At 39.0% G+C, this 10,983-nt stretch overlaps 1 protein-coding gene across 2 annotated transcripts; it reads right to left on the reverse strand.

Annotated features, from left to right (window-relative positions):
• Nucleotides 1-1,101: 1,101 nt before the first annotated feature.
• On the reverse strand, nucleotides 1,102-6,385 carry LOC143130951 (uncharacterized). 2 transcript variants are annotated; one of them, XR_012988017.1, is made up of 8 exons: nucleotides 4,658-6,385; nucleotides 4,006-4,156; nucleotides 3,711-3,856; nucleotides 3,511-3,588; nucleotides 3,378-3,407; nucleotides 2,790-2,892; nucleotides 2,113-2,635; nucleotides 1,102-1,249 (listed from the first exon to the last, which is right to left on the reverse strand). XR_012988017.1 is itself a non-coding variant. In XM_076290277.1 (6 exons), exons 1-6 carry the CDS (start codon nucleotides 4,151-4,153, stop codon nucleotides 2,505-2,507), a joined length of 636 nt encoding a protein of 211 aa, XP_076146392.1. In that variant the 5' UTR covers nucleotides 4,154-4,458; the 3' UTR covers nucleotides 1,258-2,504. The 2 variants fall into 2 exon arrangements, 1 of the variants encoding a protein (XP_076146392.1); XM_076290277.1 differs by lacking the exons at nucleotides 1,102-1,249; nucleotides 4,658-6,385 and having other exon boundaries at nucleotides 1,258-2,635; nucleotides 4,006-4,458.
• Nucleotides 6,386-10,983: the final 4,598 nt, after the last annotated feature.

Raw genomic sequence — 10,983 nt, forward strand, 5'->3', positions numbered from 1 at the left:
TGTATCACAAACAAAAACGAAACAATGCGTGGAATTTATCTGGGAATAGGCTACTGAAGGTAGGGGCGAGCTATCACGCTGGCGTGTTTCATTTGGTTCCTTGGTTAACATAATATAGGCTAGGTTTTTTTTGCTAATAAACTTAAACATAAACACAAACAGGCGTGATCTCCTGTGGAATCCTGACTGCGCCTTCAACGTTAGCCTACTATTATTTGTTGACATCAAACCTGAACGAACGGCAGCTGTTCCTGAGTGTTCACTTGCGTCTTTTTTTTTTTTAATTAGGCAACTTTTTTTTGCAGTGGTGCTTGATTTCCAGGAGCGGCGCTGCGCCGCTGATGAATACATTGTAGGGAAAACACTGAATACCACTTGTATAAAATTCGCTGGCCAATGTTACACTAGTAATATTTGATTTATATCTACAATAGCATTCTTGTGTCAGTTGTAATCTAAGTCAGTGTTATGGAATATGACTTATCAAGTCTTAGTTTAGCCGGGTGAACACTGAGAAAACATAGCCTAGCTAGCTGGCTATGATTTTCATACAGTAATATCAAAGATTGCTCCTTCTCAACTCTGGTAATATTCTATTGCCAAAATACAACCAATAGTATGGTAATGTTAAATCTTACTTGTGAAAAGTAATCGCCCGAGCCCTGTTTGCGATGGTCCGCCGATTTGAGCAGGAATATGCTGCACAGCCCTTACCAAAAAATCCTATAGGATTCTGATAGGACTAATCCTAAAGGATTTCTATCATATTTTGGAACAAACAAATCCTACAGGAATCCTATTGGATTTTTTAAAAGCACAGAACTTGATATATCCTATTGGATTTTTATTCCTATAGGATTTCTATTCCTATAGGACTTATTCCAATAGGATTTATTCCTATTGGATTTTTATTCCTATAGGATTTCTATTCCTATAGGACTTATTCCTATTGGATTTTTACTTCTAGTTCCCTAATGGATTTATGCACATGGTCTCCATAGACATTATGCAAAAGAAACGAAGCACAGTACAAATGAAATGGATGGTCATAAGTAAATAACATTTATTATATCAATACATTTTAAAAAAAATCAGATGTGAGTGTGTGTGAGTGAGCATGTGTGTGTGTGTGTGTGTGTACGCGTTCACTTGGAGCGCCTTCTGGCCAACTTTGCTTCATCAGCGCATTTCTGTGAAATGGCTTGCTTGACCAGGGCAGGGTCCACCCCAAATTTGTTGGTGATATAGTCTGAAAAACATATAGGAGAGAAGAGCAACACATGAACAGATTAATACACTGTAAATCTTTAGAAGATACAGTGATACACTGGCTGGAGCAGACACAAGGCAAACATGGATACTATAGCTTGTTTCCCCTTGTGATTTGTCGTTTAGCCCAGTTATTTCTTTGAAATTGAGCTCTTCAATTAAGCAATCTTACATGAGATGCCGTTCTTGAATGTCATTATTGGCATGGACGGATTATGAACTTTCGGGCCCCTGGGCCCAGATGTATTAAGAGCCCCCCACTAATTCTCGCATATGTGTGTGTTTTTTTTTTTTTATTTGTTTGATGTGATTTCCTGTATTCTGGTGCATTTTGGGGATGGCCAATACTTTAATTCAATCAGATTCATAGTCTACATCCCGATGTGTTGATATTGATGATCAATTATTCCATGCAATGGCTTGGGCTTCAGGGCCCCCTGACCCCTTGGGCCCCTGGGCCTGGGCCCGGTAGGCCTGTGCAGTAATCCATCCCTGATTATTGGTACGCAAAGTACAGCCACAGGAACAAGGAACTTGCACAGAGTTCCGTAGTGCTGTACTTTAAGTACCAATAATGACATTCAAGAACGCCATTGAGTGTAAGATTGCGATTCAATAACACAAACGATATGAAATCTGACATGTTGTTGCTAATATAATGCTGCTGGCAGCTGGTTCATGCAGGTCACAGTTTCTGGTGTGAACACCACACACACGCACTGTGAATACACATTAACTGCTATGCACTGATAGCAGTCTAAAATAGGCCTTATAAGGAGTGAAATGGTTAGTGTGAGCACTGCATTGTACTGGAAACTATGGGAACACAAACAAGATACTCACTTAGTATGTCCGACGTCTTTGCAGAATTGAGCTGGGGCTTGGGCTGTCTTCCCAGAAAGGCATTAGACAGCTTCCCCGTATAAGAATGTGTGGCCAGGACCTGCCTCCCAAACACTGCCATCAATAAGTCCTTGGTGGCCTTTCTAGGGTCACTCCACTTGATGTGGGCATACTGGGTGGCCGTGATCTTCACTGTAGGGCCTATGTGAATCTAAAAATTACCAAAATACAGAAAGAGAATAATGTCAGTAAGCACTATGTGTAAATGATCAAGCTGCAAAAAGCATGATGCTTTTTCTTTTCTTTGAATGGCTTCTGGGAACATAAGTGACTTTCACCTGGACTGGTGAGGGTGAGGGTGGTGATGTTGATGATGTTGTTCTTGAGGGTGGTTATGTTGATGATGTTGTTCTTGAGGGTGGTGATGTTGATGATGTTGTTCTTGAGGGTGGTGATGGGGATGATGATGATGGTAATAAGGGTGATCTTGATAATGTGGATGACGCTGGCTGAGTAATTTGATCTGTATAAAAAACAAACAAACAAAACAAACAGTAACAATTCAGGAGCTATGTAATACTTTTGGGCTAAAAAATCCTGACTTCGAGACAGGAACAGAATAGAAACAACAGCATTGACATTATGTTTATCTATGTTCAGAATACAGAAACACATACCTCTCACAGTACGCTCCAGGTTGATTATTTTCTCCCGCATCTCTAAAAGCAGACATCGCATCTCATTAAGCTGGTTAGCTATGCTGCTATCGGCTGCTGGGTTCTGGGGAGAGAGAGAGAATTTTCAGAAATCCCAGAGGTTGCAAATCTCCATCAGTGCACAGAAGCATATAAAAGGCTGGAATTTACTTGTTGTAGACAATGCATTTGTGTACGCAGCATGGCTGCCATGGGTATTCTGTGGTTGTTTTGAGTTTCGGTTGCGCATGTCGTCGCAAGCAAGCATGACATGTCCGCAAGATGCGATACTGACAAGAAAGTGGGGGGTGATTGCATGAAAAAAACAGTGACGGCAAGATGCAATATTGACAACAACCCTAGGAATTTTCCAAATCTGCCCCAAGTGGAGACCTCCACTATTGTGCGATTTGACTGTGTAATGCTGCAACAAGTCTATACACAGAACACCGCGGGTCGCAGGAGGGTGCAAACGCTTACGCTTGGTCTAACAGCAAGTAAATTCCAACCTTTACTTACAGAGGTATTCTTATATATAAACTGTACTGATAAATGAGGTTATTAACGTACCACATCTCTGGAGTATCCCGGCTCACTCTCCTATGGAGCAAGGGAGAGAGATAAGTCCAAACCAAACCAAATGTGACATTATCAACACTCTGAGCTGAGCACAGACAATAGCAAATGTTAACTCTTCACTTACTTCATATTCATTTAAAAACTGCAGAGACAGAGCCTTTGTTAAATTCTTTTTCCCCTTTAGTTTTGGATTTGTGTCCTCCTACAGCATAAGAAAAGATTGAACATTTAAAAAAAAAAAGACTTAACATTGCCCTCAGAAGTTAGATCAGAAGATCCATCAATTAAGGTCATATTTATGAGGCTATTGGCCTCATAACTTACCTCATCTTCCTCACTGCTGGCAGGTGAAAACTGAGCTGGGGGGCGTTTCTCTCTGAGACCACGGCCACGTTCTTCTGTGCCAGTAGCTGCATTTCTGCACCCCCTCTCCAGTGCTTCCAAGGCCTTCATTAATTTAGTTCTGCTCCCTAATGGAAAAAACTAAAACTTTTCATTCACCAACAAAATAAATTTGCTTTCATAATCCACCATTTCAATGGAGAACTAATTCATGTACAGTTAATTTCACTTTCATAAACAAGAAAAAAACACTGGCATATCGATGAAATTCACACACCTTTCTGGATAATCTTAGCGGGGCTGGTCTCATCCCGATACTGTACGTCACATATGTAGCCCACTTCACATAAGCCGTTAACAACTTTATTTTGTGGTAGTACATCCCATGTAGGGGGGTCCTCGATCCACTGAATTAACATGTACATTTTCTGCAAATGGAAGGGGTAGAAGAGGGATAAAGAGCCGTTGTATGATACTTACAAATGAAACAGTTTCACTTGGTACGCGTGCATTCCACAACTGCAACATTGTTGCTGTCGGTAGTTATCTAACGTTACACTTATAGATATGGCTTCATAGTAGGCCAATTGTTACTGTTGCAAATAACTACAAGAAACAAACACATCACGCAGGTAGATATGACAGTATTAGGCTTAAACTACTTACAATGTTTAGATTGTTAACCAACAGTGATGCTGATGGTATTTTTTTTTACGATAGCTGTACAACTGTTTACATAGGGACAGTAACTGGTAACTAGCTAGCGATGGCTAACTGTGCTAGCTAGTAATAACGTCGTCGTCATCGACAACATAATACAAAAAAATGAACAGAGAATCACTTTTAATAGCCTTTATAGGACTGTATTTCTGTCCCAATTTCACTATAAGGATACATTATCTAAAATAGATGACATTAACGTTACTCACTGTCAACTGTTATCCTGTCTCCCTTCTTGACGGATAAGCGGAATCCAACTGCTACTTTTTGACGTAGTCCAGCTCGATACCTGCGCTGTGTTCCACTCAGCCCTCACGCGGGTGAGCCCTTTTTTATGTAGCTCAGTGGATTCCATGAATGGTGTGCCAAGTGGCTATAGCTGAGCATAGACCTACTACTAAAATTGTTTTTAAAAGCAAGTAGTAGTTTGTATTATTACAAATATTAACATTGCAAACGTAAAGAAAGTTATACTTTGTAGCCTATAGAGGCCCTTAAATAAACAACCATTTTATAGATGACATTTAGGCCTACTCTTATGTTCTGTATGGAGTTATATGTTAGCCTATAGACTCACTGAGCAATGACAGTAACCAAGCTAAATATTGTACCATAAAAACAATCAACAATATTTCTTCTCCTGGTAGTTTTCCAATGGAGACAGAAATGAATATGCCTACACGAAAAAAAGGCAGATATAAAAGGTAATTATGAAAAGCTGGTGGCATTGTTGTTTACGTTTCCTCATTCCAAAATAAAAGTTACAGTTATCAAATGGTATCATGTGCCATTCATATATTTAGATTTTTAGACCCTGATTTGCTTGATGAGGTTCCAAGGACATCCAAATGGAGACATTGTAACCAGGAGTGTGTTGAGGGTTCAGAGCATGCAGATGAGGACAATGGAGAAATAGACAATTCGGAGGACAATGGAGAGAGAGACAATTCAGAGATACTTTTGGACATTCCTACTTTTGAAAATCATCAATTAGCAAGTGATTTGCCCAGATTTTCCAACACAGACAAGTCTATGGATTCCCCTTTATACCCAGGGTCGGATGTGACATTGGCACAATTTATTGTCTTAATCCTAGCCTTTTCCCTAAGACACAGTTTATCTGCAACAGCAATTGAAGATCATCTGAAATTATTAAGCATCCTTTTACCAGCAAATAACATATTGCCACATTCTCTGCATGTATTCAAACAGCTCCTTAAAGACCCATCTGACACCATCAAATTACATTTCTTTTGCCAAGGTTGTGGGGCACATTTATCAACACAGAACACAAATTGCTTGACCTGTGGTGAGGAAACAAATAATGGCAATCTCAAAGAGGGTAACTTTTTTATAAGTCTTTCACTAGCCAATCAGATTCGTGACATCATACAGAGAGAAGGTCTTAGTGACTGTACAAATGCTATACTGGGCAAAACTGATTACAAACCAGGAGATGTGTCCTTATTGTGGAACTGTGACGGTGTTCCACTTTTTAACTCCTCATCCAATTCTCTCTGGCCCATTCGGTGTATTATCAATGAACTGCCCCCTGAGGTGCGTTATAAGAATGTTTTGCTGGCAGGAGTCTGGTTTGGACAGGGCAAACCTGATATGGCCACCTTTTTGCACCAGTTTGTCCAGGACATAAAAGACACCAATGCAAACGGCATTAAATGGGTCCATCCTGAAACTGGCATCTCTCAAATTTCCAAGGTTTTCCCTATTACTTGTTCCTGCGATGCAGTGGCAAAATGTGCAGTTCAAGGTATCCATCAGTTTAATGGCTCATATGGATGTGGGTACTGTCTGAATGAGGGAATGGTTGTGGCCAAAGGGAGGGGTTATACAAGGGTATATCCTGATGTTGAGGCTGACATGAGAAGTCACAAGCATATTGTTGAATGTGGGGCGAAGGCAGTTAATGAAGGTGTGAACCATGTCCTGGGGTCAAGTCTGTGTCACCTTTAATCTTATTGCATACTTCTACCGGCTTTGATATGATCAAAAGCTTCACAGTCGATTACATGCACTGTGTGCTACTTGGAGTCACAAAACAGTTTTTAGATCTTTGGTTTAACAGCAAATATCATAGTGAACCATGGTACATCGGTACAACAAAAAACAGGATTGATCAAAGACTGTTGCCCATTACACCACCCTCTGATGTGCCCAGAGTGCCACGCACTGTGCATGTAGCACACAAATGGAAAGCCGCTGAATGCAGGAGTTGGTTGCTTTTTTACAGCCTACCAGTTCTACATATGATTTTGCCAAACAAATATCTAAAACACTGGTCAATGTTAGTTAACACAATATTTCTCCTTCTGAAAGACAAAGTCACAGAAATAGATTTGGCCAGTGCTTCAAGTTATATTAAAAAATTTGTTCACCAGATCCCAGAAACTTATGGAATGTGCCATATGTCCTACAATGTCCATCAATTAACTCATCTTATTTGTTCTGTGGAGTTACATGGACCACTATGGTCATCTTCAGCATTTGTGTTTGAAGGACATAATCAAAAGCTAACTAGGTTATGCCATGGAACACAGTCGATACCAAATCAAATAGCGTATCGCTTCAACCTACTTCAGTCTTTGCCAAGTTTACTTGAGCAGTCAAACAGTTCAGACGACATCACCCATATAGTACATAAGACAGTCAATGATTGGATAGATGGCTATCCTTTGAGGTCCAAAGCAGTAAGGTTGCAGGATATAGTTTTGTTGGGTTGTCCACAACACAAAAAAATAGGTGAAGTAGAACACTCTTTGTTAGTTCCAATATGGGGACCCCAAGATGTCGACCTAATTGGTGATTACTACCATCGCGCAGTTTTGAGGGGAAAAATATTTACAACAGAGGAATATGGAAAAGGGCATAAACATAATAGCTGTACTGTCGAGTTGAGAAATGGAGACCTTGGAGTGATAACTTCAATCATTAACATACATAAAAACATACCTGTCTTTCTCATACAGCTTTTTAGATCAGAAACAGCCCATTTTGTATCAGAAAGAGTGAACCATCTTAAATTAGTCTGCCCAACCCAAGTGAGAGTAGCTGTAAAGTACAGTGACATAATCCGTAAGGTGGTATTCATGAAAATTGAGAAAAAGGTATATGTATCACTTCAACCGAATGGTACAGAGATAGATTAAGATAGATTATTGTTTTACACATAATATAATATGACCTATGTATGTATGTATGTATGTATGTATGTCTAAGTAAATGTAGGCTGTACGTGTATAAGTCTTTATAGATATGTTTGGATATGTGTGATTGTTTGTTAAAGGTATCACTTCAACTAAATTGTATGATCTAACTGCATTTGATGCAGTGCCATATCTCTTTCCTCACAACTGTAAAATACAAAAAACTGTAATGTAAAATACAATAATTGAAACTTTTTAAAAATAGAATACATTTGACATACCATGTGTAAGTCTTTATGTCTTTATGTCTGTGTTCTAGCTCAGTGTTTCTCAAACTTTTTCAGACCAAGGAGCCCTTTAAATCCAATAAATAAAGTCCAATAAATAAATAAATAAATAAATAAATAAATCAGGGACCACCTGTTCCTGCTCCCCCTCCCCGAGCCACATGCTGCTACCCTCAGACCCCCACCTCTATAAAGTTTAAGGATATTCTAATTTTTTTACTGTAGTCCTATATAAATGACTTACCTGCCTGTTTGTATTCAGAGAACAATTAATCTCAATTCAACCACTGTCTTAGGTCTAATCACGTGCAGCATTTAATCATTATAACCAAAGGCATAAGGTTTTAACATGATATTCTTTGAAATAGTCTACTGTTTTAATAATAAATAAACTAGAAAAGCACTCAGAGCGTGCAGACTTAGCTCTGCCCAAGGGTCACTGATGCAATAAATTCCAGGTGTTCAGATCACCACAAAAATCTGTTTGGCCTGGGTTGGCCGTCTGAAAATTAAAATCCTTTCTGAACTTTCCAAGATATTATTAATTTAGGAAAATGGGCATATGACATAAAACGTAGAACAGAACTAGCAGTGTAGAATAGAGAAAAAAAAGAAAGAAAGAAAAATAAATAAATAAAGAGGACCCCTTTTGCATAAGTTTTTTTTTAATTGCATTGAATTAGCTTTAGGACAACCTGAAGTTTACAGGACTTAACAGGGTAAAAATCCTATAAGAAATGTTGATCTTATTTAAAAATCCTATTGGAATTTTACAATCCTATTGGACAAGTTTGTAATCCTATAGGACTGTAACAACGAACATACAAATCCTATTGGAATATCAAGAAATCCTAAAGGATTCTTACAATCCTGTAGAATCCTATTGGAAAAAATTAAAATCCTAAAGGATTTTTTGATAAGGGAGTGCTCTGCCATCTGGTGTCTTCTGCTATTTTGCAAGGAGGAGTATGACCGGTCCAAGATGGTGGCCGCATTTCTTGTTTCCAGTAGCCAATGCGGCATATATATGGTTGTTCTAGGCTTTCATTACAGTAGTTACATACTTCCAATGTTTCCCGCCGCAGTACTTTGTTGCAACTTTCAGCCTCTTCCTCTATCATTCGATTACCTCAGGCAGGCAGCCAGATCAAGAAAATGACGTCTCCGAAGAGACGCCACTTAATGTTTAGTTTGGAGGAGACGGGCTTTACACTGAATCGCAACCCAGTTTTCCGACTCCGATGTCAGTGACACTAACGTTAGTCTTATAGCCTTTATTCTACTGTCCGTAATAATATAGCGATCATATTCTCCATCGCTCACATGCGGGAAAAATTAAGACAGTAATTAAACAGTGGGCGAGCTGCTAGATATGTTAGCTAAATCCGCCCAACTTCCAATATCTCCTCAGTCGAGCTCATTTGGGTCATCTTTTTGTGTGAAGTAAAACAACAATATATTAATACTATTGTCATAACCCCGCTGTTCCTGTGTAACATAACCTGTATAGAACATACTTCCACTAACGTTAAGTAACTAACGATTATCCTAAAAATAAATCATAATAATGTGCTAATATCTTACCGGTGAAAGGTAATCCCACGGGTTCTCACTTCCAGACAACGTCGATTAGCGCATCCATAGGCTGCACAAAAGTCTGGCATCTTATGTCAGCAATTTCCTGTAGAAATCATGATGTAAGATGTTTTTAACAAACCAACCCGAAAATAAAAACCATGAGCAGCTTCAGTTATATTGAAAATAAAGACCAATTCTGCCTCTCCCATCAATGTAAAATGATTGTGTGCTAGCTAGCCTAGCCACGATACACAACTAAGCTGCACGATTAAGTCGTTTTTAGAAGAGAAAAACTGCGATTTTAACATCTTCAGGCATCCAGGATTATAACCACGCTAATAACGTTTTTAAGAAACCAAACTGTTTGTAAATCCATCAAAATGTCAGCGAGATAAGAGTATTTATGTTTGTGCAGATCACGGACCTTACCTCAGTTTGCCTCAGGTTCCACAGATTCTGACAGAAAGCTTGACTGTAGTAAGATGGCCGACCTCTGCGGACGTTCTGGACGCCGCCGTAAGACATCTAGTGTTCTATATATATCTATGTACTGAACGTCGTCTTGATCATGTGTGGTCACTCTCTGTGTGGGGTCAGAGGTCGTGGCTCTTTCTGTGACGTTGCTGTACACGAGACCAGCGTCACTCTGATCAGGGAAGAGAAAGCATCATGTTATTATGAGTGATGCAGAAGTGAAGGTGCAGTAAGACTCAATGGTGACATGTAGAAGTAACTCCTGCGGACATTAAAGACTCAGATGTCTCATTTATGCTTCATATGCACGACAGACTAAACAACTTTGAGTGCAGAGTTCCTCACCTGCATGTTAGCATCTGTGGACCTTCTGTCTGCTGTGATCTTCTGCCTGTTTCATTGATAAGATATCCATATGCATTTTAAGTTGATGGTACAGACTAGACGTCAAGTTATGTTAATTTCAAAGTTCAATTTCAGAGATAATGAAGTCATTAATTCAGAGTACAAATGTTTTTTTTTTTCCTTAGTGAATGCATTTACTTAGTCAACACATATTTAAATACCCAGTACTATATATGACACGTCTGTTTTTGCACAAAACAGAGGAAGACAATTTCACATTATTTACCTTAAGTTTACAATTCCAAGTATCAGCAGCAGAGCAAGAATGATGAATATGGTGATACTAGCCACCAGCAGCTTAACAGCGTCTGAGCCTTCATAGAGGAAAAACGGAAAAGATTTAAATGAAACAATAATTACATGGAAAATAATTAAAGCACTCTCACCAAAATGCATCCTAGTTGGTGTTTTTAGGTGTTTTTGTGAATGAGTCAAACTTTTGTTTAAAAGCATAATTACGTCCAAAGTGGCACTTTTAAGCTTGTCCGCGTTGTCGTTTTCGGGTGTAATGGCCTTTTGAATGGGAATCCTAGGGGCACTACTATTTTTGATACGTGATTGCGTCAAAATCGCTATTTTTAAAACACTAAGAAAGCTTGACACAACATGAAACTTTGAGAACATTGTTTG

This window comes from Alosa pseudoharengus, unplaced genomic scaffold (assembly GCF_046254945.1).
Source record: "Alosa pseudoharengus isolate Yale_2024_CS ecotype anadromous, Long Island Sound unplaced genomic scaffold, YU_APseudo_1.1 YU_APseudo_1.1_scf_1, whole genome shotgun sequence".
NCBI classification, from domain to species: Eukaryota; Metazoa; Chordata; class Actinopteri; order Clupeiformes; family Clupeidae; genus Alosa; species Alosa pseudoharengus.

What these genes read in the sequence shown, in the direction of transcription:
- LOC143130951 (XM_076290277.1), bottom strand. Translation starts at nt 4,153, where the DNA reads ATGTACATGTTAATTCAGTGGATCGAGGACCCCCCTACATGGGATGTA. An exon ending in AGTTTTTAAATGAATATGAA is followed by an intron (nt 3,408 to 3,510) that starts GTAAGTGAAGAG and finishes CTTGCTCCATAG; the next exon opens with GAGAGTGAGCCGGGATACTC. An exon ending in CGGGATACTCCAGAGATGTG is followed by an intron (nt 2,893 to 3,377) that starts GTACGTTAATAA and finishes CTCTCTCCCCAG; the next exon opens with AACCCAGCAGCCGATAGCAG.